This window comes from Micromys minutus (assembly GCF_963924665.1).
Source record: "Micromys minutus genome assembly, chromosome: 24".
Classification (NCBI taxonomy): domain Eukaryota; kingdom Metazoa; phylum Chordata; class Mammalia; order Rodentia; family Muridae; genus Micromys; species Micromys minutus.
The window spans coordinates 9,024,796-9,052,090 of record NC_137959.1 but is presented as its reverse complement, the minus strand read 5'-3'; the positions used below and the strand labels follow the sequence as shown (position 1 = coordinate 9,052,090).

The 27,295-nt window shown below is 55.2% G+C and overlaps 1 protein-coding gene across 2 annotated transcripts; it reads right to left on the bottom strand.

Moving 5' to 3' along the window:
• Positions 1-865: 865 nt before the first annotated feature.
• ADGRL1 (adhesion G protein-coupled receptor L1) lies at positions 866-26,156 on the bottom strand (the record flags this gene model as incomplete). 2 transcript variants are annotated; one of them, XM_080936608.1, is made up of 23 exons in its annotated part: positions 866-3,214; positions 3,614-3,631; positions 3,764-3,892; positions 3,987-4,083; positions 4,219-4,347; positions 5,558-5,726; positions 6,084-6,175; positions 6,584-6,650; positions 6,775-6,995; positions 7,080-7,289; positions 7,653-7,823; positions 8,074-8,288; positions 8,653-8,775; positions 8,927-9,110; positions 9,260-9,298; positions 9,471-9,656; positions 9,905-10,008; positions 10,327-10,641; positions 11,359-12,159; positions 15,477-15,491; positions 18,706-18,815; positions 22,649-22,862; positions 26,072-26,141. In XM_080936608.1, 23 exons carry the CDS (start codon positions 26,139-26,141, stop codon positions 2,478-2,480), a joined length of 4,416 nt encoding a protein of 1,471 aa, XP_080792734.1. In that variant the 3' UTR covers positions 866-2,477. The 2 variants fall into 2 exon arrangements, with proteins under 2 accessions (XP_080792734.1, XP_080792735.1); XM_080936609.1 differs by lacking the exon at positions 15,477-15,491 and having other exon boundaries at positions 26,072-26,156.
• Between the last annotated feature and the right edge of the window lie 1,139 nt (positions 26,157-27,295).

The following is a 27,295-nucleotide window of genomic DNA, read 5'->3' as shown; positions in this document are numbered from 1 at the left end:
GAGCCCAAGGAAGGGAGGAGACCAAGACCCTTCTCTGTACCGTCCCCGCTGGGGTGGGGGCGTCAAGGCACCAGGTCTGGTTAGGGTAGGACACCTGGGCTCTCTGGGTGGCTTTACACTGGATTGTAGTGGATCCAGCCCCACTTGGGGACCTGCCATGTAGCTCCGAGGCCTGGGAGTAAGTGTGCTAATGACTCCAGCTAAAGCAGGAACCAACAGGCCCTGCCACACCACAGCCTACCCTCCATAGCCCACCTCTGGAGGTCTGTCTAGGGAGAGGGCACAGGACTCCTGTGCCTGCCAATTCCCGGGGAGCTCTTCACCCCACACCTATCTTCCAGCTTTATTGGTGTTTGAAGGCCTCAGGCCTGGGCGGAGTCCAATCCTTTGGCTCCTAAGCCAGCCACTCCGTATAGCCACAGCAATGTCCAGACCCAGTTAGGTTAGACAAGGGCTATAAGCCGTTTCACGCTCTCTTCATACCTGCCTGGCAAGACTGTCCCCATCCTGTCTCCTCTTCCCTATCTGGACTTCACCCATGGTCTTCTGGCAAGATAGGCTAAAACATTACCAGAAAAAAACCAGAGATGGAATAAACCCTGCCTTTTCACATCTGTTCCCCTCTATGGGGCAAACCATTATCTTTGGTCTGGCCCCTTTCCCCATCATTGACTGGGGACAAGCCAGTCCCAGCTCCTTAGAAGGGAGAGGGCTTTCTAGCAGCAAAAAGGGTCCTTCCAGCTACCCATCCACCCCCTCCTCAACTCCTTCCTAGACTCCCTGCCCCCAAACCCAAAGAAGCTCATGGCAGCAGCAAGCTGAGACCCGAGGATGCTTGAAAACTCATGGCACTTGTGAGGAAGGAGGCAGGAAAGACAGGATGAAGTCAGCAGAGGTGCACTGCCACCTCTGAAAGATGGCAGCAGGATTATGCTACCCCCAAAAAACTGGGGGGAGGGCAGGCCGGGCCGGAGGTGCTTAGCAGACACCCTAAGCCTGCCTGAGGGCTTGGGGTAGGGGGAGGATAAGGAAAAGTGACCTCTCACCTTTGCCCCCACCCCTGAAATGACATCAGCACTGCCACCCCAGCCTCAGCCCTAGGAGCCACTCTCTGACCTCCTCTTTCCCTTGCCCTTTTCAGGATGGGGCACCAGCCTCCTGCCCGCCGTGAGTCCTGAAGGGGTACACAAGAAGCAGGAACTCAAAGGGGTAGTGCAGCCATCTTGGCAAAAGCATCTTTGGGTGTGAAGATGTCTCCTGGCCAGTGGGGCAGGGGAGACAGGCCTCTTGCCCTGGGGCAGGCAGTGAGGTACGCGCCCCAGGAGGGCTGACTGATGCAGGGAGGGCTGAGCGAGGTGGAAGGACCGGTGCTGGGAAGGACAGGTTCTTTGTTTCGCTGTTGCTTCTAAGATTTGTTTTGTCTCTGGAGTGTAAAAAGCTGCTCTGGCGCTGCCCACCCCGGCTGGGATGTATGCATACAGAAAGTCCTGGCTGCCAGGGCTGGCCGCTGCTCTGTTCTGGAGAAAGTCCGGGCTGGCCTGGGCTGCAGGTGCCCGGTGGCTTCAAGTGATGAGATTTTCTTACTTTTTTTTTTTGTCTTTTTTTTCCTTTTCCATTTTGTTGAAATATTTACAGCGATAGGGGAATAAGAGAGAGGGGTAAGTGAACCCCCTAGGGAAAGATCCAAACCCAGGACCCACTCCTCAGGGAGCCCCAGACCCCAAATCTGCTCCCCAGATAGCCCAGCCCACAGGACTGGGAACTGCCCAAATATGGCCACTCCAGTGGGTTAGGGGCCCTGCGGGGAGTTGTGCTTCATCAGGAGTCACCCCAAGGGAGGGGGTCATTGGGTGCACTCGGGATTGAGGGGCAGGCTTGCTTGGGAGACAGGGCCAATAGCAAGGGAGAAAGGAGCTTCAGAGAAAGTTCCACCATTAACCACCAGCCCCCACAGCCCTATCCCCTGGGCCTGGGCATTCTCATGGTACAAGGCCCAGTCTCCAGGAAGCAAGGAACTGTAGCATGGAAGGATCCTGTCCATCTGTCCCACTGACCCTGTCTGGTGGAAGGAGAAGAGTGAGCAGCAGATATGGTGGATCCTACAAGGCTTCGGCCACCTCAAAAGCGGCAACCCCCTGCACACCTAGGGAAGCCTCATCCCTTGCTTTCTCCCTCCACAGGTAGGGAGCTTCAGAAGTTGGTCACACCTACCAGCTTCTCCCTCATTCCCAGGGCCCTGGGGGCTTCTCCTCAATGCACTCCCCTAGAGAGGGTGGGGCTTGTGGCTGGTGGAAACCCTGTCTACTAACCCTGGCACCTGGGGCCCAGGTCATAGTCCCCAAGAGGACTGTGGGGCCCACAGGCAGAGGGGCACCTGGAGAGAGTGGCCCACCAGCCACTGCCTCCATCAGTCTCTGCTCCCACCAGAGCCCCTCCTGGATTCCCTCCCTGGCCAGGCCTCTGGTCCATGAGGCCCCTCAGAGACTAGTGACCAACTGCATTTGCCCGTCCCCATCGGGCCCTGGTCCCTCGAGGCTGGGGGCTGCCAGGTAACCCTCATGGCTGGGCCGCCGCACCTGGTAGTAGCCCTGTAGGGGATTCCGAGCCACCAGGGCCGGCGGACGAGAGGTGTAGTAGATTTCTGGGGGCCCAGGGGGAGCAGGTGGGGGCGGGGGCAGGGCCTCATTAGGCCCTTCGGGGCTGCTGTCCGGGTAGGAGGGCGAGTCCCGCAGGTTGGCCCCGCTGGCATAGAGGGAGTCCCGGCCCGGAGGGGAGGACAGGGGCCTGCTGGTGGCCCCATCCTCTGCCGTACAGCTCTCCGACTCATCCAGATCACTCTGGTACAGCACCGACTGGGCCCGGGGCAGCAGCAGTGGCTCCTCCAGGGCCTTGTAGAGAAGTTCAATCTCTGCCCGGTCAGCACTCCCGGGCCCACCAGCCTCGTCCTCACTGACCCCTGGCACAGGTGGCACAGGAGGCTCTGGTGGGGGACCTTTGGCGCCCCCACCGGCCCCCCGCAGGTTGTTGTGCACCAGCTCTGAGATGATCATTTTCTCAAAGGCGGCAGCATCCGCCAGGTTCCGGCCTCGGGGTGGCTCTGGACCCCCATCCCCTGGAGGGAAATCACCACTTCGCAAGGAGTAGCTGTTGTTGAAGTTGCCGTTAAGGGGCAGGGTGTCCATGCCACAGGCTTCCCGGCCTCCCAACGGGTGCTCTGCAGGGCAGAGGGAGCAATAAGGATGGGTCTGGTTGGATAGGTAGGCAAAGGAGCTGAGGGGTCTGTTCCAGGGTCACTGTACTCACTTTCCTCTGCCTCAGCTATAGTGGGGTCTGCCAACTAGCAATAGGCTGATGAGGGTGTGTATTAGGACCAATTCCCCAGGGTCTTTGAGTTTTTCTTTAAGTTTTAAAACTTCATCAAGCGGAGCCCTGTGTATCCAGGTACACTCCCCTAGGCTTGAACCCCCTCACTTTCATTCTCTACCTGAGGGTCCCACCTGACCATGTCAGAGCCTGTGGGTAGGGGTACCCCAAATAGAAAGTCCATGAGAAGCTATAGAAGGCTTGTTCCCATCCCCCTTTGGAAATGCTTCCAGGAGACAGTGGTACTTACTGGGTTCCCTGTAGCTTCCTGTAGACACCAGCCCACAAAGGAAAGAAGACAAGAATGAGCTAAGCAGAGGCCCCTTAGGACCTGCCCCTGGGGCCTCCCAACCAGGGACGCTGCTCTTCCCCAGTATCCAGGCAGTCTAAGTGTCCTCACCTGGGGAGTTGAAGACTGGGGGCGAGGAGGGATTGAAGCCCACAGACTCTGCAATGAGTGTGTTGTATGGGCTAGTGCCCCCACGGGGCTGTAGCACGGGGTTGGTCAGTAGGTGGTTCCCCATGGTACCTGTCCAGGGAGGGATAAAAGGTTACAAGGCAGCTCCGAGAAGACCTGGGGCAGGGAGCTTCTGAGAGAGGAAGCAGAGACGGGGGGACCTCACCTCGGTTCAGGGTGGGGGTGCTGTTGATGTCACCTGCCATAAAGGAGGACTCTGTCTGCTTCCTCACGGTATCATTCCACATCCTCCGGATTCGGCTCTGGGGACACAGCCCAAACATGAGGGGATCTCCAGGACCACTCTGCCCTCCAGGATCTTTCTGAGATTCTGGCAGAGCACTCCTGCCTCTTGGCCCCAGAGAGACCTGGTGGATATGCCTTCCCTGCCCGGGTACCTGGGTCCCTGTGTAGTATCGGGTGTTACTTCGCATGGCTGACGTCTTAAGGGAGCCGTGAGTTCCCCCAGGTGGGGAGCGGATGCAGCAGTAGGAGTGACGCAGGCACTTGCTGTACTCCTTGTGCACCTGTGTGAGAGGTGACAGTCACTGGCAGTGTCACTCTCAGAACTGGTTACCTAAGAGGTCCAAAGACTGATCTCTGTGATTGGCAGGTCACTGAAACTTTGGTCCATAATCTTTCCTCCACTATCAACTTTTTTTTTTTTTTTAAAGATTTAATACATAAGAGTACACTGTAGCTGTCTTCAGACACACCAGAAGAGGACATCAGATCTCATCACAGATGGTTGTGAGCCACCATGTGAATGCTAGGAACTGAACCCAGGTCCTCTGCAAGAGCAGTCAGTGCTCTTAACCACTGAGCCATCTCACCAGCCCCCACCATCACCTTTCTTATTCATCCCTTCATTCTCCAACTTAACACATCATTAAGGAACATGAATTATATGCTCTCCTGATCCCCCTGTCCCTACCTCCCCAGTGCCAGAATTCTAGGCATGCACCACTGTGCTCAATTCATGACCCCAAACTCCATGGCAAGCATTTTACCAACTCGGCTACATCCTCAGTCAGTATGCTTTGTTTGTGTTGCTGTCTTCAGACTTACAAAGAGGGAATCGAATCCCATTACACATAGTTGTGAGTCACCATGTGGGAACTGAACTCAGGACCTCTGGAAGAGCAGTCTGTGTTCTTCCCACTGAGCCATCTCTCCAGCCCTTGACTTTTTTTTTTTTTTTAAATTCTCCCTCATGTGTTATCTTGTTTTTGTGTTTTATGAGACAGGTTTCTCTATGTTGTCCTGGAACTTGCTCTGTGTGCCAGGCTGGCCTCAAACTCATAGAGATCTGCCCGCCTCTGCCTGGAATTAAGGTGGTGAGCCACCGCCTGGCTCCTTATGTGTTATGAGCATGGGTATTTTGCCTGTATGTTTGCATGTGCACCATTTGTGCAGTGCCCTTGAGGCCAGATGAGGGAGAGCCACTCCCACTGTTAAGGGGGAATTTTAAACTGTGGTTCCCAGTTATCTGCCACCCAAGGCTGGGCCTAATGACTAACAGGGCTACAAGAATACCCACAGTGAGATCTGCTCTGTGCTGCTACTCTTCTAGAACTGTCTTTACTTCTGACTGAATACCCCCACCCTGCCTCTATTAAGATTCAAATGTTCATATTAGGAAGGTGACCAAGGGACACACTAAGGACCCGAGCCTCATCTTGGCCTCCCTCCCCTAACAATCCAGAGTGTCGCTGAGGAAAACTCTACCACCCTTACCTTTTTCTGTAAGGCGCAGTGAAAGACAAAGATGAAGACCCCCTGGAAGGCGTTGAAGGTAGTGAAGAGGTAAGCCATGACTACTGACTCCTTGTTGATGAAGAGGAGGCCGAAAGCCCAGGTGAGGCCCAGCAGGAAGAGCAGCGCAATGGCACCCAGTGCCCAGGACCTGATGGCCAGGGGACAGGCAGTCACAGTACTCACCAAGGAAGATGGCTCAGCCCCAAGGCCTCCCTCCAATGTTCTGTAAGATCTAGCCTGAGGTTGAGGAGGGCTTGGGAGGGCTTGTTCCCTGCCAACTTCATCATTTCAGTCCACTAAAACCCCCTTTGTGGCCCGTTTTCCAGGTGTCCTTGAACAGACTCACAGACTCTGCAGTCACAGGCTGGATGGACTGCAGCACTTCCTGGCTCTGTTAAACAGGGCTATCCCAGGTGCAAATACCCTCTCACTGAAAACCCCACTGGACAGTACCAGCGACGGAAAGTTTCGGAAAGTCTGAGGGTCCCTGGGGTTAGCGGCTCACTTGATGTTGTCAAGGCGGCTGGAGTCAGGCTTGAGCACTGATGAGCTTCGGATCATCTTGTGCAGGGTCACCATGAGGAACACCAGGTTCACCTGGGTAGGAGCACGGGACAGCGGGCTCAGGCTGTGCTCCAACCCCTTCTCAGTGCCTTCTTTGCTTACAGGGCCCAAGGTGCCCACATCTGCAGTTAGTTATCTGCTATCGATACTGTGAGGCCAACGGTCCTGACTTGGCATGAAACAAGGCCAGGTTCACTGGCCTCAGGAACCACTGATTTAGTTATCCTGGTCTTTTAGCTACTCTTAAGGTCGTGTGTGTGTGTGTGTGTGTGTGTGTGTGTGTGTGTGTGATTAGACAGAACAGAAGGCCTTGTGAATTCTGGGCAGGTGTTCATCTGCTTGGTTCTGCCAGTTTTTACAAAGTGCCTGTAGAGCTGGAAGGAGCCTAGCCCGGGGCTGAGAGTCAAGACAGGAGCCCCAGTACTTGGGAGTGCCACTCACCACAATGACAAATGAGACAGGCCCAATGAAGCTCCAGATGAAGTAGTTATCCACCCTCAGCCAGCAGCTACAAAGAAACACAACCAGAGTGGAAAGATGCCTGAAAGCTTGGCCACCCCCGCCCTGGCCCAGAGAAAGCCAGCCACAAGAGCCAAGAAGATGAAGATCACAGAGACAACAGGGTGACTCACGCCTTTTCAGTGCCGTAGCTTCGGTAGTCAATGGCCGCTGCGATGCCTACCACCAGGGCTGGGAAGCAGTAGCCGCCCAGGTAATAGTACTTGGTGCGTGAATATTCGCTCTCAAACACCTCGACCAACAGCAGGTAGAGGTGCACACCTTCTAAACACAGCCAGGAGAAGGCGGCCAGGAAGAAGTAGTGCAGCAGGCCCGCAAAGATAGGGCAGGCGACCTGCAAGAGCAGCTTAGTAAGTGGCCGCTCCATGAGCTGCAGCCCTTCCGACTGCCTAGCCTTGGCCCCAAGTATATACTCTACCTCATACTGAGTTTTGTCTATTCCAACCAGGAAGAGCAGCTCTGCAAGGAAGAGGTTGATGCACAGGTTCTTGTGGATGGTGTTGCGGTCAGTCTGCAGGCCCCGCAGGAAGCAGAAGGTAGAGATGCAGATAGCCAGACAGACCAGGGAGATGACAATGCCAACCCACGTGATGACCGACAGCAGCAGCTCATTAATACGGCCTTGGTACTGGGGAACAGAAGGGGGGGGGTGCACTCAGGGTTTGGCCAGGTGCCAGCTGAAGGCAAGGACCCAGGCAAGGCCGTGCTGCCCAACCGGCCACCAAGCTGGCCCCCACCCCTATGCAGGCAGTGCGGGCTCACTTCCTCATGCTCTGGAAGGCTTGTAACACCAATTTGCTTCTCCAGAGTGCCTCAGGGCCAGAGCGAGCCAGATGCAAGGCCTCATGCCCCAGGTAAGACTGGTGGCCCCCCATGCCCATGAGCTGGCCTTGTAGGCATTGCCCATGCTGTGTGCTCTCTAGGATGCCATGCAAAGCTAGGTCAGCAACAGGCAGGCCTGCCCGGAACAGCAGAGCACTGGCCAGCTTACGATCTCTCGGTGAGCCATGAGCACTGCGAAGTTGGTGAGGTGGCTGCAGGCACATGTGGTATGGGTCTTATTGGACTCCACCAGTCGGCAGCCCTGGGTTGACCAGTAGCCCAGCATGGAGCGCTCTGAGTAGTTCCAGAAGGAGCAGTTTGCATTGAAGTGGTTCTTGGCCTGTTATATAGCGGTGGACAGAGTGTCGAAATTGCAAGTTCTGTTCTTGCCCTCATACCAGTTACAGGGACAGTGACAAGCATGAAAGAAGTGTCTGGGGACGCCGAGGTGACCACCAGCTCTATGGTCCAAGCTGAAGCAAGGGAGCTGAAACTTCCTCTCAGGTGGGTGAACACATGGTGGGGAATATGGAGTCTAGGACAGAGGATGCTGGGACTTTAGGGAGTTTGAGGGGTGCACCTGGGCTCACCTCCAAGTGGGCCACAGTAAAGATGACGGGGTCCATGAGGAAGACACGGCTGGACTCCTTGTTGATGGACGCTGCAATGACCTGTGAGTTGACCACCAGGGAGGCACCGCCAGGGCCACCAGTCCCTGCCTCACCTGCCAGCTTCACTGTGGCATTCTCCGTGGACAAGAAGAGGCCCAGATTGTTGTAGAGAATGAAGACAACCTTCACCACACCTGAGGAAGATGGGCACAGGGAGATACAGTAGCCATCCTTAGCCACAGCCCTCACACTGAAACTGGGCTGGCACGTGTCATTTGCACAAGGCCATTATCCCTTGGTGGGCGTGACTGACAGTACAGTGGTGGCTGGCTCTCTGACCCACTTTTGCTTTCTGTACACCCTTGGGCAGATCCCTAGCCACTCTGTGCCTCCATCTCAAATGGAGCCAGAACTCAGGCCTCTGCAGAGTGTAGAATATCCACACTACTGGCAGATAAAAGGTGATTAAAACACATGATTACTGTGTTCCATATAGAGCCAAGATCAAGGTGCAAAGTAGGCAACATGCATGCAGACAAAACCCCACGGGACACTGACCATTGCGGCTGTTCTGTTTGATGGTGTTGGCAGACAGCTGAATGGAATTCTCACTGGGATACTCCTGGGGGAACACCAACTCCTGCACTTGCCCCTCTGTGTTCAGGACAGTGACCTCCAGGACTGTGTGAGCAGAGGTGACATGCTATCAGTGTCTCTCCAGATAGGGTTCATGCTAAGCCGTCAGGCCTGCGGCAAAACCACAGGCCCAGGGATTGGGGAGCTACCCCTTCCAAGAGTCTGCGACTGATCCTGGAGTGCCTGCAGTGCTCACCCACGTTCTGTTTGGCAGCCAAGAAGCGAGCAGGTTCTCTGACATTGTCGGCCAGCAGGAAAGCACCCTCCTCCAAGACATCTAGGAGCATGGTGGCTGTATGGACTTGTTCAGTGGCATTCATGTCTTTCCATGACTCAAGTGCCTCTGGCCGGAGCAGGTTGTCCACTGTCTCCACCACAGCCTGTGAGGAGCAAGAACAATACAATGAGTCCCCCATATCCTCTAGTTCCTTGGGACAGTCTTGATGTCCCCTCCTCTCCCTTCCACTCCCAAAGTTCCCAGGAAGCCAAGGTCCCCTCATTCCTAAGAGGTGGGCCTTCCTGGGCTCACCTTGATATAGTCCTTGCAGGTTCTCTCTCGCTTGTGCATCTAGAGAAAGAAATGGAGGGGGTGACAGGTGGAGGCTGCAGGAGATCCTTTCCCATAGCTCTACTACTTAGACATGAGGCCTTAGTAGATCACTCTCCCCGAGACCTTCCTTAGGAACCCTATCTCTTAGGACTGCTTAGGGCAGTGCAGCAGCCCCTTCCTACAGGCCCACCTTATTGTAGTTCTTGCCAGCTGACTCGCGTTCAATAGGCCGTAGGGCCTGGAGCTGGGCGTCCAGGATATCTAGCAGCTGCTCCATCAGCTTCACCGATGAGGACACGTCCCCAGCGTAGATGGAGCCCCGTGTGTGGCGGGCCAGCTCACTAGCAATGTTGGCCGCATTCTCTCCACTCTTGATCTGCATGAGGTGGGGAAGAGGGTGACCTCAGGTCTGGTGGGCACTGGCCTGCACAATGGCACAGCCCCCTTCACATGCCCCACCTGCGTAGGCCATCTTCTCCTTCGGCCTTTCCCACACAAGATTTAGATAAAAGGAGAACCCTTGCTCTAGCTTTCAGCCCTATGTGTCTCCCCAACTTTTTCCACGACTCCTGCTAACCCTGGGTTCTGGGTGGCCTGCCTGCGAGGGGCAGCAGTTACTGGTACCTTCTGGGCTACTTGGTTGACCCAGGGGGAAGTGCAGTTGCTGAGGTCAGGGCCGCGAGGATTCCAGAGCCCCAGAGCTGGGAGGCACTGGAATGAGGCAATTCCTGTAGAAATAAGACAAAAAAGCCAAAGAGAAGAAGATGAAGAGGGGCCAAGGAAGGAGAGGAGACAGAGCAGGGGGCGAGTAGGAGAGGGACACTTGGGAAAAGGGACCCTAGGCAAGATCTGCACGAAGCCTCTCCAAACCTTGTCTGGAACCCCTAGAACACCGAAGTTGTTTATCTGTTCCAAAACTGGCTATGCTTACTCTGAGGCCAGGAGCTGAACACCTGCAGCTCCCCAGGCACTGGGCTGCAGACGCACCTAGAGCTAAGCTGTAGGTCTCCAAGCCCTTCCAGCTCAGCGGTTGTTCCAGCACTCACCTCGAGTTCCCTTGGGGCAAGGCCTCTCCACCAGCATACCCTGTTGGGTAGCTGGCCACTGGACCCTCCGGACCTCTCGGGGTTCACAGAAGAGCTCAGGGGACACATGCAGATTGGGGGCTGGAGGCCGCCGGGTACTGGGTGCTGGGGCTGTGGCTGGAGGCAGGTCAGGTCCCAGCTGGTTGATGGCACCCACTGGGTGCGTGGTGAGGGGCGCCCGGCGGAGTGGAGTGGTAGCTGCAGGCGAGGCTGTGCTGGTGAGGGGTGTAGGCCGAGCTGTAGTCGTTGTACTGAGAGGTGGGGAAGTGGCTGGGCCTGGAATGTAGAGGAGACACAGGGCATTGTCACACCCATCAAACACAGGGTCCCTGGGCACTTTGACATCTACCTGACCCACTGAAGTGGCAAAGTATTCTGGGCCCCCTGGCCTTCTTGGGCTCAGAAGTCCCCTACCTTCACATATACACTCAGAAGAGGGTAAAATGTACTATTGTGTACCATGAGGTGTCTCTCCCAGAGCTGGTACCAGAGGTGTGTGTCAAAGCTGCCAGGTGCAATCACCTCTCATCTGTGACACAGCTGACCGTGGTCACCATGGTACCTGCCTACACCTTCCCTCAGGGTTATCATGAGGCTCTTTGGAGCTCTGGGGTTGCTCTGGGTAGGTCATGGGAAGTTGGAGGCAAAATGAGAACAAATAATTTTGTTTTTTGCTTTTTGAGTATACACCCCCAGCAATCTCACACTAATGTGGCAAGGCAGCAGAAACCCTGGGTAGAGCCCAGAATCCTGGGGTTTCATTCTGAAGTAAACAATGCCTCACTTTGTGCATGAGCTTCCTGTGACACAGCACAGCGAACCCAAGCCTGGAAGGCATCAAGCACACCGAAGTGCGGACTATGGAAAGGGTGGATGTCTGCCACACACTATGATCTTTACCTCCTAATTCTCCAGAGTTTACGGTGGGCCCTACATCTTGGTACTAAAGTAATGCGTGCACACAGGCCCACACCCCTCAGAAACCATCCTCACCGGCACTGGGATCTGGGGGTCCAAACTCCAGGCTGTAGCGCACCACAAAATAGTTGTTCCACACATACAGCTGGTTGTCCCGAGGATTGTAGTCAACAGAAGATACAAACTGGTAGGGGTTGGGGAAGGCGAGGCTGACTGGCTCCTCCCGATTTGCATTGGTGTTGAAGGCGTAGTCCACACGGTTGCCCGCCGCTTCACTGTCATCATCCACGTACACAGAGCGCAGCACATAGAGGACGCCACATACCATGAAGGCATTGGAGGCCGAGCGCTTGTCATAGCCGGTTTCCCACGTGCCCTCGAAACGCAGCGTGTAGGGATTGAGCTGGCTCACCACCAGACGCCCATTGTTCCCCTCGGTGGCGTAGATGACCCACAGCCCGTTCTCATCCACCGCCAGGTCAATGTCGGTTTTGCCTCCCCAGCGGTAGGGTGAGGTGTCATGGTAGTTGGCTGTGTTTATGACTGTTTCACCGCTCTTGATGCGGGTCCGCAGGTCATATTTGACAATGTTGCGAGTGCGCTCCTTGTTGTAGAAGACCGCGCCATCGTAGACCACAAAGCCAGTGCCATCGACACGGTTGGGCAGTCTGTACGTGGTGGTGTGGCGCGCAGCCACATAGTCCTCCCACGAGGCATATTCGGTCAGTGTGTCGGTGCGGTAGGGGATCCAGGGCATAACATAGATCCGGTCACCTGCCTGCAGTGGGTCCCTGCACCATGCACCGGACTGATGCTCCGACTCATGTGTGGAGGTGGGCTCCAGCACCTTCTGCAGGGTCCCTGGGCACACGAAGACTGGGCCGGGTGGGTGGGTGGGCAGGGAGGAGGTGGGGAGGAGCAGAGGCAAGGAGAGAGGGGAGAGAGAGGCAAGTTGGTCACACGGTGGGGGAGGAAACCATGCTGTCCCCTCCTGCTGCTGCAGTCATGGTTGCTTGGTCGGGCTGGTGATGGGAAGGGGGTTTGTGGGCCGGAACTCCCGCCCTGCCCAGCTGCCCCTCTCCCTGGAGATGTGAACCCTGGAGACCATCAAGAGCAGGGTTAGTGTGGGAAGGTGGCGCCCTCTCCCCTTCCTTGGCTGCTAGAGACCCTACAGGCTGGGGAAAAAGGATTTGGCCAGAGCTTTTCCAGATTGGGAACGAGGGCTGGGGAGTGGGGTCCTCTGCTGCAATGCCACCTAGCCTCAAGGTTCAGGTATCAGCACCCTGGCCTCTCTTCTCTGCCTCTATGGAGAAACTAGGGCTGGGATCCCATCCTTCACCAGCCGTGCAAGGGAGACTTTCTTTAAAACAAAAACTCCACTTTCTTCCTCCTCCAAAAGCTGCAAGTAGAGTGATGTTTCCACACCCACTCTGGCAGGGAGACTCAAGGCTGTCTATCCTCCTCCTCAGGGCCCTGATACTGTCTGGGCTCCACTCAGCTGGTACCCGCCAAGTAGGTGGCTGAGGAAAGGATGGAGGGAAGCAGCTCCCAGGTTAGGCAGGAGGAGTCCAGTGCTGCCCCAGCCGGCAGGGTCTCTGGTGGCTCAGGTTCAGAAGCACACACTGACACTGGTGCACAAGGGTGGAGTGGGGACATGGAGAACAGGACTCCCGGGACATTTGGGGTGAGGGAGCTGTGCAGAGGGAAGAGAGACAAGGAGGGGTGTGTGTATCCACAAAGTCCTGGCTCCAAGGGAGGCACTCTGAAGACCACCTGGGAAGAAAAGGTTAGTGCTGGCGAGGAGAGAGGGGGGTGAGCAGAGAATTCACTCCAAGGCCCAGGCCCGACTGAGAGTCCCTTCCAGGGGCAGTCCCAGGTCCAGCTCGGAGGGGGCAAGGGAGGGAACCAGGTGCTAGGATAAAGCCCCAGCCCACCCCAGCCAACCCCCCACCTCCCCTGCCCCGGACCCCGATTTACCTGTGACCATCCCCGGCTCGGGAGGAGGGACCAAGGCAGCGCTGATGTCAGAAAGGTGGGGGGCCCCGCCCCACCCCCCCATTCCCTGAAAAGAGGAAAACCTCGACTGCATCTCGTTGGCACCGCTGGCCTGCCCACCCTCACCCCTCACAGCCCAGTCCCGCCTGCTCCTAGCCTACCCTACCGATCCAGCAGGTCAGCGTGGCCAACCCCCTCTTCCCTGAGTACTGTGGGCCAGCCCCTTCCCTCAGGAGGGCTGGCACCTCCCCCTCATTTCATGACAGAACCCATAGGCAGGCCAGGGCTGTAGAGTGTGTGTGTGTGTGGGTCTATGGTGAATTCTCTGCTCCTGCTTGGCCCATCACCAAAGCAGCTAGCCCCAGGGGCATAGGGAGGTCTGGGATGACTTGGCACCAGCATGGTGGGCAGCCTCAGTTGTGAGGGACCTCTGGGGAGGAGTCAGGTCTAGTGCCTATTTCCAGCCTAGCTCATTAGCAGGCTTGGGTGGGGATATGTGTATCTGTATCCTCCCTTCAGAACGCTGGGTCGGCTTGGCACCAAAGCACTGTGTACAGGGCAACCAGGTACACGGCCCCTGTTGCCAAAGGTAAGCCTGGGTTCTAGGCCCCGGCGTTCCTTTCAGTTTTATCCGTACCCTCTGACCAGACTACCTGACCCCCACCCTTTTTCTCCTGTTCCCCAGGTCTTCCCTCTATCTCATAGAAACAAACCCCTGCCAAGGGTGTGTGTTCATGAAGAGGGCCTGAGCTAGTCAGAGGGTACCAGTGGAGAAAAACACAGTTAGAGGTCATTCCAAGGGGGAAAAGATGAGGAAGGGTCTGCCAGGGGCCTTGGGCAGCAAGGACCCTTCCTCAGCACCCAGCTCCCAAACACATCTTCCCTCCCCCAGCCCAGCCCACAGAGGAGATCCAGTGCCGGAGTTCCAAGCCTGCAAGAAGAGTGGCCAATGCAGGGCTGACTCAGGAGAGCAAGGGAGGGATGGTGCCCAGGCCTCAGATGGGCAAGGTGGGAAGGAACGGGGAGGGGAGCAGCTCAGAGGGACCCACCCACCTCCCCGGCAGGGATCCTCCACAGACCACCTTAATTTCAAGGCTAGAGGGACCCTGAAGGGCCATCTCATTGTCCACTGCCTCCTGCCTTACTACTGGCAGGTCACCCTCCACTCCCTGGCCTGTAGTGGACAGCCCCATCCACTACTATGGGGCTCTCTGCAAGAAATTATGGGGCCTGTGGAAGTCCCCAGAGCAAGTCTGTGACCCCCACCACCCCTCCCTGGTCCTCTCCCACATCAGCCCGGAAGAAACCCTGACTGCAGCTGTGCAGAGACAGAACCCACCCCCTCCCTCTCCAGGAAGCCCACCCCCACCCCCATCCCGGGCTTTGGGTAGGCTGCACCCTCCCAGGGGACTGGGATAGCTGACAACCCTCCCCAGTACTAGACCCGACTGGTCAGGAGGGTGGGGTGTGAGGAGACTGGTTCTCTGTGCTCCACAACAGCTCTGGGCCTTGGAAACGCCAAACCAGAAGAACTTAAGCCACCAGGAGCCAGAGAGAGAGGAGAAATCTGGTCCCCCAAAGGAAAAAAGTTTCCCTCCATCCCACCACCCTCTGCCAGAAACACTTTGCAAGAGGTATAAGGGGAGAGGAGAGAGAAGAGAGAGAGAGAGGTGGGAAAAGGAAGAGGAAGGGAAGGAAGAGACAGAGATCGAGGAAGAGAGACATCTACCGGTGCCTGTGGAGGCTGGGGAGTCCCTCCCTCCCCACCCGCCTGGAAGCTTACACATTTCTCCTAAGGGAGGCAAAAGAAATGAGAGATGAGGTCAGGTACCCTGCAGGGACCAGGGACCAGAGAGGTACAGAAGGGGGTGAGAGGGGAGAGAGAGAGAGAGAGAGAGAGAGAGAGAGAGAGAGAGAGAGAGAGAGAGAGACACACGGGTGTAGGAGTGGGGTATCTTGCCAGGCTCAGAGAGGAGCTTCCGTGAGTATCTGGAGGTGGAGAAGCCCATGGCCGTGACCTTGGCCTTGGTGGTGCTGCAGCACCAGGGCCAGCCCAGCTGTGCTGGGAGGACACCCGGGGCAGGGAAATCACTGGACCGAGTAGGGTGGGGGAGAAGAGGGGGGGAGGGGCCACATGAGTAAGGTTCGGGTGGAACAAAGTGTGAGTTAGGGATTAGCATTGGTAACAGTGCGTTTACCTTTCTGCTCCACTTCTACTTTAAGCATCGGAAGAGAGAGAGAAAACAAATTGAAAAAAAATGTGCAAGAAAAAAAAAGAGAAAAAAAAAAAGATTAAATTGCTTTCGTTTCTTTTCTGGCCACACGCCCCCTCTTCCTGTCTTTCCTCCTGCTTTTCCAACCCCTTCCGTAGCATCATTTCAGCCCCCACCCCCGAGTCCCTTCTTTTGGGGGTAGGATGGGGTGAGAGGGTGCTGAGGAGAAAGTGAGAAGGGTCAGGGGGACACACAGGAGGGAAGAGACAAAGAGACTGGGCATGGTACAGACAGGCAGGTAGACAGAGCCCTCAGGCAGGAGGGTCCCCAGGTATAGAGAGGAGCCCCAAACAGGAGCTGAACTCTGGTAGGGGGAAACCAGATAGCAGGGAACCACGGGGCTCCTCTTCACCCTGTGTGCTAACACACTCCTGCTGGAACCAGGGGCAGAGAGAAGGGTCTCCCAGGGGCCTGGGTGCCCCTCTCAGCCAAGAACATAGGCTGAGCCCCTTCCCCTTTGAGTAGGCCCCACTTGAATCCAGCTGTGTTCCCCTAAACCCTCCAGACCCCTGGAACGCACAAAGAGAGGCCAGTAGAGCCAGACACAGAACAACAGAGGCAGGCAGGCAGGTGCCCCTGGCCTCAGACAGAGCCAGGGTAGGGAGACAAGAGGCACAGAATTGGAGGGAACATAGACTGGGCTGGACAGTACGTGGCAGACAGGCTCCTACACTCCCGGGGGGAGGGTTTGGGGGGGTGTCTCAAGGTTCAGCTGCTCTGCCCAGTCCACCAAAGGCCCAGGAGCCCTAGCTGCACCCTACCCTGCCCACTGCCCTTGATGACGCACAGGTGGCACCTGGGGAGGAAGGGAGAGTTAGGCTGTGCTCAGCTGCAAAGCAAATCCAGTGTTAGTTCAATGTCTGGGTTCCCACATTCCAGTGACCCTCCCGCAGCTGTGGGATCCCTGCCCCCCACCCGTGCCCCCCCTTCACCAGCACTGGGGTCACCCCAGCCTCTGAAGCCCAAGGTCCTGTAGCTGACCAGGTCAATCCCCTCTGGGCACCCGCTTGAATTCTGCAGGGACCCTGTCTGGCTCCCCAGCGCCTCGCCCAGGGCCTAGCACTCAGGATATGCTCAGGGAAAGTCATGGAAGTGTGTGCCTGTCCTCTTCTAGCTTAGTTATTCCTGGACCCCAACCCCAGTTATCGGGGGTGGAGGGACAGGAGCTAATTTAACTGGGCCTACTAACTCTGCCTGCCCAGGAGCACTTGTGGTCAGCCCTACCCATGACACCCCATGACATCCACTCTGTGCACTGTATTCTCCTCCATCTGAAACTGCCACCCCCTGCCCTGTGTCACCTTTGACCCCACAGCCCATCTTCCTGGGTTGTGCTCCTGGGCCACGCAAGGGGACATGGCTCTAGGGCTCTAAGCTCCACTTAGGACCTGTGGCTACTTTTTTTTTTTCCTTGTACCTTGGTTCGGACTCTGGACAGGACCAGGGACTTTCCTGGTCTCTGGACTGCCGGTCTGGACTAACTGTTGGTATTCTTAGTTGGTGACCACAGCAATGACAGTAACTGCTTAGAAGTGAAGTGTAGTCAGTGACAGCCAGTGCTTAAGAGGATGCAGGAACAGTACAGGCCCTTGCGGTCAGGCCCACCAGGATCCTGACCACAGGTGGGGAAACTGAGGCTCAGAGAAGTGAAGCCACACAGGAGGCCATGCAGCTGCTATTCCCTCAAAACCTATGGTGGCCTGGGGTTCAAAGCAGCTTGGGCCCCATGCTGTCTACTACTGGAAGTGCTCTGGGCACGCTTTGACCCCCTCCCCCATCGCAGAGGAGTTAAGAGGCTCAGGTGGCGGGAAAGAGCGTCCGTACCATCACTGAGCACATCTTGAACCAGGTTCGGGGCTGGGCGCTGGGGGGGTGAAGTCGCAGCCTCTGCCTTCGGGGCTTTGCTCCTGGGAGCAGACTCTGGCCGCAGGGCCAAGCGCTTGTCACTCCCGATCTCCAGGACTCACGCCTCCGTCTGCAGCACCCGAAGAAATTTTAAGTCATTTGCTGCAGGTTTCAGAGCCAGACAAGTCAGGAGCCACAGTCGAACCTCACACCGCCTGCCCAACCCTCTGTCCTAGGTTTGCCATGTCCCACCTCCCTCCCTGCTGCCCCAGCTGCGGGTGGGCAGTGTCCCCAGTGCTGTGGGGAGGCTTCAGGGAGCAGACGGGCATCCCCCTCAGGCGGTGGAAGAAGGCCTCAGGCACTGAAAGGAAAGGGCGAAGACTAAAAGAAGAAAGTTATGCGAGCAGTAAGTGACCCTGTTCACCCATCATCCTGGCTTCACCTGCAAGGAGAAATCAAAGGTTGGAGGGGTGGGGGTGGGAGAGCTGGGTAGGAGGGAGAGGAGGGAGAGTATGAGGTCTCCTGCTCCCCTGCCCCCTCACTTGGATACCCTGATGATCTTGTCTCCTCCCCTTTTGCCTAGAGGGTCTCCCTACCTCCAGACTGGCTGTGTGAAGCCAGGTGAGAGGACAAAAGGGGTGATGGGTGGAGGAGGGAGGAGAGTGGTCAGGAAAAAAAAAACTGGTGGTGTTGGGGTGCTGAGGATGAGCAAGCCTCTGTCTGCTTCCCTTGGTCAGATGCACTTGGGCTCCTGGTTCCCAAAGATCATCTTAGGGGGCTCTGTCAGTCCAATATGGTGGCACTTCCTTTGTGGACAGGAAGTGTCCTGAGGGTGTCACATAAACTAACAGGCAGTAGGAAACTTAGAAGATGTCTTGGCTTCCATGCTCTGGAAGGGGCAGGAGGAGACGATGTGTGTGGAGGAGACAATGAATGTGAGGGCCATTCGGGTGTGTCCACTGTCAGGAGGGAGACAGAGCAGGTGGGAGGCTGGAGAGATGCCAGCATGCTGTAGGAGTGTGGCTTTGAGGGCTTCAGCAAGCAAAGGGCATGTGAAGAAGCAGGAAGTAGGCAGGTGACTAGGGCTAAGGACCCCTACAGGAAGGGACCAAATCTGTGTGGTGGCAGGGCAGCCACCACATGTGGAAAAGTCTCTATGAGAAGAATGTACCGGAGTGGGAGCAAGCCTGCTGCCCTGTGCCCAGCCCTATGGATGTGTGCACTGGTGTGCACTTGTGTACTGGATCAAGGTTCTTCCCTGCTCCCTGGGGGAAGGGCCCAAGACAGCATGAGGAACAAGATGACTCACTGTAAGGGACACAGTCGTACTGCACCTCCAGGTACTTGTAGGTTCCAGGACAGGGGTCAGGAAAGGCGTCAGAGCCGGCCACCACCACACACTGGGTTCGGTTATTACACCTAAAGACGGAGAAGGAAAAGGAGCTGAGAATAATGAACGAGACTCAGAGGGCTCTGGGGCAAACACACAGTTCCGAATGGGAGGCACCATGGAGCACGGAAACTGAAATGCTGTTTCACTTCCTGCCTGCTTTCTTTCCCACAGGTCTCCACAGCCATGAGGCAGGCTTTCCCTGGACTAGTACACCTTTGACATTTTTCATCAAATTGAGCATAAAGCCCCTGTGCTGGTCACTAAAGAGCATCACACCATCCACGGAAGGCTTAGTGCCTGATGTGACCACCTAGACCTGACCCATGGATGCCGCCACACTCTGGACGGTGTCTGAGAGTCTACAGCCAGCACAACCAGAATATCTACAGGGAGTTCACTGACCCCAGGTTCCTGCCGGCTTCTCCAGGGTCTAGCCAGTATGGAAAAGAATACCTTAGTTGACAACTTGAAGATACCACCATAGACGCTTGTCCACGTTTGGTGGCTGCTCACTCACCCCACAAACCCTGCCCCCTCCTGGAGAGGTGTCCTCAGGCCTAGTCACCCCAAAGACCCTGTCACCTCCTGGAGAGGTGTCCTCAGGTCTAGTCACCCCAAAGACCCTGTCACCTCCTGGAGAGGTGTCCTCAGGTCTAGTCACCCCATAGACCCTGTCACCTCCTGGAGAGGTGTCCTCAGGTCTAGTCACCCCATAGACCCTGTCCTGTCCTGCAGAACATTTTCAGGCCTAGTCACCCACCCACTCCCTGCTTCTTCACATTGCTCATCACCACCATCAGTGCCCAGCTAAGGTTCCTGCAATAATGGGTCACCCTTGTTGTGAGCTAGACTGGGTTTAGAACTGCTGACGACATTAGTCAAGTGCTTCTAGGCATGTTTGTGAGGGTTTTGCCAGAGAGAAGACCCACCCAAATGTGGACAACTTCAGGCAAATCCCATGGCCTGAAGGCCTGGACTGACGCAATAAAGGGGGAAGGAGAAAGGCAGAATGCCTGCCCACACTTCTCCTCTGCTTCCCTGGCAGCCATGATGGGAGCAACCGTGCTCTGCCACATGCCCCTGCTGTGATGTCCTGACCTCTGAAGCCCAGAGCCAAAAACGAGCCCTTCCTTGAGTTGTTTCTGTAAGGTCACTAAGACAAGAAATGCAGCCAACACCATTTCTGTCCCTGGAGTAGCCAGACAAGGCATGCATCTGTGTAGTAAGTTTAACTTGAGCAGGGAGGTGGCACACATCGTTAATCCCAGCACTCAGGAGGCAGAGGCAGGCAGATGTGAGTTTGAGGCCAGCCTGGTCTACACAGAGTTGCAGGGATACACAGAGACACCCTGTCTTGAAATCCAAAAATACAAAACCAAAACCAAACAAAAAAGTAACCTGTCCGCTCTAGTTCTTCCCGTACCAGGAAGGACAGAGAGGAGGGAAATCGCAGGAGGCTGAGGAGGAAATGGAGACACAGGCAAGGCAAGGTCTGCTGCTATCCACCCACAACACAGCAATCCTGGTCCTCAGTAATGTGCTCTACAGAATTTATACAAGTGTGTGAGCAAATCCTCACACATTCACAGCCGCATTGCCTAGTTCCACCAACAGGGGGAGACAACACAAAGGCCTGACCATGGAGGGATGCTAAGCAAAATGTAGCCTGTTTGAGATCTTAGTACATCACTGTACCAGTGAGTGATGCCTTGTAAAATGTAGCCTGCCCACATGGCTGAGAGGTATCTGGCCAGGAAAGGTGCCATGGTGCTGATACTCAGCACACCAATGAAAAATTTCAACAGTGATTCTGAGGAAAGGCTGCATGGGGCAGGCTGGTATGTGTGGAGATAGAGCCTAGGCAAATCCCTGGAGAGAGGACGCAGAGCCGGGGCAACAGGAGACTGGGAAGCAGCTGATAGAGGCTATGTGGTTTCTTTTTGAAGCCATGGAATGTTCTGGAACTAAGCTGAGCTGGTAAATGCACACACAATGTTGCCCGAAGCATTTACTTTAGGGTTTTTAATGTCAAGGGTCAGTGTGGCGCAGTGGAGTGCTCATCGAGCACAGACACGGCCTGAGTTGCATCCCCAGCACTGTATCCCAAACTCCCCCGAAGCTGGAGTGAGCTACCACAGGGGAGCGATGTGCACCTCCAGGGGATGGGACTCCAGGAGGTGGAGCAGTAAGGTACAGTGAAGGTTTGCACCAACTACCCTGTGGCTTAGCCAGGACCCTGACAGACACAAAGTGGTAGCATTCAGAGAGGAAGCGAAACACGACTCTGCTCTAGCTGCTGTGAGTACTATGGAAAGGGACCAGGGTGTTCCCACGGAAGGGAGTAGGGCCTAAGTCACAGCTGGGAGCATGGGGCAGCTCCAGCCTCGCACATCTGAACCAGCTGGTCTTCCCAATGACCTGTGACGATCTCGGTGTCTTCTCCACTGCTGACTCCTAGCCTTCCTCCCTTTTCTACAGAGCAATGAGCAGGCCCCTCTCAGGCATCAAGTAAGCGCCTGCTGTGTACCTTACCATAGCCATGGCCGTAAAGGTCAAAAGTCTGTTGTTCCTGTGTGGCCAGTAGCTTAGAGTTAGGAAGGACATAGATGAAATACCAAGCAAAGACTAAGTATCTGATGGAAATATGGTTGGAAGGCAGGGCCCTGAAGGGGTAGGGTAAGGGTAGGGGCCTGCCGCTTCAGAGTGTGCCAAAGTATCCAGCTAGGTAGAGAGCCACAAGGAAGCATAGAGCAGCCACTTGGCTCTCAGGGCAGTAGGGACAACAGGGATGGAGATATATATTATATATGTATGTATATGTTGTATATTCATGTTTCTAAAAACACAAGAACAAAACAAAAATCTCAGCAGGTGGCTTTGCCACTTCAACTAACAGGCCAGGTTCCTGTGGCCCAAAGATCCCATGAAGCTTGTGACAGACCAGAAGAGGAGGCTGGGTGCCTTTGAGCTACAGGGGGGAGCAAATTCTGATGCATGTTCAAGTGCTGAAACTGAGTGAGCAGACAGGACAAGAGGGTCATGGTCAGGCCAGATCACATCGCACACTCTGAGTCTCAGAAAGGCTTTGGCTTTTGTAGAGGAAGGTGGGAACCAGAGAGTTCTAAGCAGAGGCTTAGGATCTGACTCAAGTATCCACTGATGCTCACTGGCTACACAGGAAGAATGGACTATCACAGATAAGATGGCGGCAAGAACAGCAGGCTTGTGGAGAAACTAGTTGAACAAACTATTCCAGGAGTTATGCAACTTCACAAGTGGGCACCACGGCCCTGAAGGCTTCCTCAGCCACACAAACATACCCTTATTCACACACATAGCTGCTCAGAGATACAAACACAAGCTGCCCATCTGCACACACATACTTAGACATCACACCACAACCACACTGCAGTCACTGCCCCTCAACATGCTCAGGACAGTTCTGTATACAAACTATCCTGCCTCAGCCTCCCATGCTGTCAGCTGTGAGGAGGAGTCTCTCTTAGGAGAACCTTCTCCCTCTGTACCCATGATACCTTTGTTTTGGTTCTGCAAGCTCCCACCCAAACTCAACATGGCCAAATATCTATGACAGTGAGTCTCAACCCATGGGTCTCAGCCCTTGTGGGGGGTTGTGTCTCAAGAGATTCTGCACGTGAGATATTTGTTATGGTTGGGGTCACTGCAACATGAGGAACTGTATTAAAGGGTCCGAGCATTAGGAAGGTTCAGAACCACCACTCTATGGGGACAAGTGAGTTAAGGGACACAGTCCATGTGAAGCAGCTTCAGTCCACTTGCTGCTGCCTGTGCTCAGGGAACTCCTGTGGGACATGTGGAGGTCGGAGAGCAGACTCACCTCTGTGACATGATCTTGAAGGCGTCAGGCAGGTAGCACTGCACGTTCTCCATCTGGAAAGGGTCGGCATCGCAGATCTTGTCATCTGTGCGCCCGTAGTTTGCATTTTCCACCATGATGACGTCACTCCCCGGGCACCGCAGCTCAATGGGGTAGCCTTCACATGCCAGCTCCCGGCGCATCAACCCGAATGGGAGCCCGGCCCGGCTCAGGCCTGCAGAACCATTAGGGACAGTGTCACAGTCACCAGGGAATAAAGAACCCATTGGGCTCAGCCATGTTAGGAAACCAGTTATATGAATGTTAGACCCACAGGACTGTAAAATGGCGTTTACCCCTGTGGAAGAAGGGGTAATTTGGCCTAGAGAGAGCTGACTCTGGCAATACTCCGCCTGGTAAGAAAGAGTGAATGTCATCTTGGACGTTATGGATCAGCCGCTGTGTGTTCCCAACTTCTTTAAAAACAATCAAGAATTTTTTACATTTCTTTTGTGTGGTGGTCAGAGGGAAACTTGTACTCTTTTATCAATGGTTCTGGGGATTGAATTCAAGTCAGGCTATGCAGCAAATACCTCAATCCACCTGAGCCGTCTCACTAGCTGCTCCCCAAAATCTTATACTAAACGGAAGAACTAAGCCTCCATACCTTGGAAAATGACTACTCGGAGACAGCATCTTTTGGGGTTTCTCTCCCCCCACTACTAAACTGAGGCAGTCTCATGTGGGCCTAGGCTAGACTCAAACTTGCAAGACAGCCTTGAACTGGCTTTACTGACTCCACTTTCCCAGACTAGGACTATAGGTGTGTGTTTCTGAGCACACACACACAATTTCTCGAAGATGGGGGTCTCAGTGACCCTATCATAGGGTCTATGCTGACCTTGAACTCACTAAGTAGCTGGCCATGAGCCTACAGTAATCTTCCTTCTTGACTCAGCCTCACACACTGGAACAAGTGTGCACCACATTTGGCTTGGAGATGATGTTTCACAAGAGAAACTAATTTAAGATGAGGCTTTCAAAGAGGGCTCCAATCCAGTCTGACAAGGGTCCTTACATACAGGGAGCATTTGGGGTGCGTTTTACTGTAACTGTTACAATACTGCTCACTGCCAAGGCATCACACGGCTCAGGAAAGCTCTAGCGAATCTTTCACTCGGAGACCATTTCTCACTGATTTACATTGGCCTCGGAACTGTGATTCCCCTACTTTAGCCTCCTGACTGGCTAGGACATCAGGGTGGCGCTGCCAGTCTCCACCCAATGAGGGACTCACACACATGTACCTGAGGAAGACTATGGGCAGACACGGAGGGAGGGGCTCCACATGCAAGCTGCAGAGACCTCAGCAGGAGCTGGCTGGGCTGATGCCAGCATGGTAGGCCTTTGTTCTCCTTAACAGTGGTGTGGGTCGGTGGGCTGACAGCTGTGGCAGTTTTAGCTGACAAGTCTCATCAGGGGATGAGAGGATGTAGGGTGGAGTCCTCTGGAAGAGCGGCTGCCATGCAGGTTATCAAACAAGTCTAGGGGTGTGGCTTCAGTTAAAACTGGGGATGGCAGGACATGCTGCTGTCCCCGCAGACTGCAGACTTACTTTACTATTTTGTTTCAGCAGACTCGGTCGAATCTGTCTTCCCACTGCAAAAAACTGTTGACGAGTACAGCAGCTTCTGTGGCTGCTGCTGGCTCTGAGTAAATTAGTTTGTCGCTAGTCACAGTGAGAGGGTCCAGGGGACCTCTCTGTACCACCACACACCATACAAGGAGCAGACTGCACCCGGGCAGGCACTGTGCCACTGACCTACGCCTGGCTGTTTAGCTTATTATTTATTGTTCTGGGCACAGGGTCTTGCTGTGTGGCCCAGTCTGGCTTAAAACTCCCTCGAATTCTCAGATAACAAGCATGTGCCACCACATCCAACCTTTTGCGTGCTTAAGTTCAGAAAGCCACTAGTGGTGGCTTCCCCAGGCCAGGATCATACAGTTGAATTTCTTTCTTTTTTTTTTTTTTAACTACTTTAAAACAGTTGAATTTCTAAACCAAAGAAATTTTCTTTGTTTTGGTTTTTTGGAACAGGATCACATATAGCCAGGTGGCCTCAAAGTAGTTAAGGCTAGCCTTGAATTCCTGATCTTCCCCCTCGACCCCAAATACTGGCATCAAAGGAGGGTAGCACTCTGCCTCACACCAGAGCTTCACATGAGGGGTTTCTCTGTGACAGTCAGAGCTACACAGCACAGCTCTAAGTCCCAACTCTGCTGCTCCTTGGCCTGGCTGGTGGCTCCAAGTAACCTAATGGGTCCCTGGTCCCAGATCCCTCTCTTGCCACCAGAGGTTAATCTACAGTTAATGTGCTGACAAGACACTCATTTTGGTCTTGTTTATTTTGTTATGGGTATTTCTCAAGATCCAGGGTTGATACGAGCCAGGCTGCACATCACTGCTTGTGCCCAGCCACACCAGGTACAGGAGGGTAGAAGCTACAGATGTCTGGGGGAGGGCAACATGGAGCAAGCTAAGTGTTGTGACAGGTGTCTATACGGTGGCAGCAAAGCCAAGCCAGGCCCTCTTTAGAGCGGGGTCTCCGGGGTTAGAGCAGCCAGTCCCTCTTTAGAGTGGGGTCTCCAGGGTTGGAGCAGCCGGGCCCTCGGGTTTTGGGGATGAGTAGAGCCCAGCTGAGAGAAAGCCCCATGTGCGCCTGCCATACCATCTGCTTCCTCCTCTAATTTTAGCCTCCCTAGTCAGGGAGGGAGGCCGGGGGTGGAGGGCTGGCTCACATGGGGCTGGGGGTGGAGGCGGGCCCTTCTGGCCTGGCAGGGGCTACTCCCGGAACTTGGGTATTGGGGAGACTGGGTCAGTGACCAGCAGGACCCTGCCGACAGTTTCCCTTCTTTTCTGTGACTTTCCAGAGGACAGGGCCAACAATGTGGGAAGGGGACTGTCTCGGAGAAGGCAAGGCCAACAGACCCCATCTTAGCTCTGTCACCCTGTACCCAGCTGGTACCCAACTTGTGATGGTAACTAAGTAATCGACCGTGGGCAGCATGCTCAGGGCACTAATTGTGGCATGTGCAGGATCCCAGGCCGGAGCCGGGTAATTACTTGTTTTTAAATAAACGTCAGCAGGCATGCTTTAATTAAGCCTTGGTCCCAGTGAGACTCAGAGATGTGATGAATGAGGGGGAGGGAAAGACAGAGAAATAGGTGGCCCCCCGGAAGGCCTGTCTTGGTCCTCGGGGTCCCCTGGTACCCTGGCCTGCTGTGAGTTCAACATCCCTCAATGGTGCCTGCTAAGAGTGGCATCACCAGGTTCCCTCTGGACTGGTCCAGCTTCATCTGGGGTAGAGGTTGCAGTCCACAGAGAATTCACATTACCCACCCTCCCATCTGGGTTTGGAGACCCAGCCCTGCCCAACACCTACCTTGGGTGGCAGAGGTGACGAGGACAGTCGTCACACAGAGACTCCAGAGTGCTGCAGCCAAGCGGGCCATGGCGAAGGCCAGGGGTGGGCACAGGGATCTCAGCGGATTGTGGGGGGGGCCTCGCCCCGCATCACCAGGGTACCACGGCCTGGCCCACCAGCCTGAAGGAGGACAGGAAATGACACTGGGCAGGAGAAGGCATCTGTCTTCTGTTGACGGTGAGGCACTTCCTGAGCCTTTTGCACCCTATGGGTCCTGTCCCAGGTCACTCTCACCACGTCTGGTCCCTTCTCCAGTGAGACCTCTCTTGATAGGTCAGCATAGCTGCCAAGCACCCACCCATACCAAAGCAGCTTCAACCTCATCCCTAGCCCCTGGCCCTGCTCACTCCTTTCTACCAGCAAGCATCTTCATCCCACAGGAGGGCAAGGGGTACCTAACCTGATTTCAGCTTTAGCTTTGGACAGGAATCCAGCCCCGCCCCTAGCCTCTGCTTCCTGTCTCTCTGCTCTGGCAGCTAATTAGAATCCAGCTGGCTGGCGCCACAGATAGGGGACCAGGGACACCCAAGTCCCCTCTTTCCTTTCTAGGTGACTCTAGGGTGAGTTGGAGACAGGCAGTCGGGTGGGAGGAGGAGTGGGGACCAAGGGACCGATGGCTTCCTTGGCCACAAGTTCCCCCCAGGCCCTCAGTTGTGACTTGCAGTTTCTTCATCCTACCCTCTGCTTCTACGAGGTCCATACCCCAGTCTTCAGGGCCACCACGGCCTAGGGCCATCAACCTCACCTGCTAACGGCCTAGAAGAACACTCTAGGAAGGACCCCCCCCCCGGAAGCACCATGGCACCCCCACCTGCCCCTTCCACTCCATTCTGATAGATATGTCTCATCTTTCCAGTGTGGGGTCCCTCAGCACAGCCTCCCTCCTCCCATTTCAAAGTCCTTGAGACACCACCTAGCATGACCCACTTCCGCCCCTTTCTCCATGCTTCTCTGCCTCAGCCTGCCTCGGGGCCTTTGCATGTGTCTTTTCCTGTGTGCACAGTTATTCACAGGGCTGGCTATCAGCTCATAGGAACTGTTGGGTAGGAAACTGCCATCCAGGGGCCTAGATAGTTCATGGCCGCCACACCCAACTTCTAAAGCAAGCCCTACACACTGAGAAATCGTGCTTGCTGACTGAATCTCAGACTTGCTGCCCCCCACCACCATCTCCCTCCTAAG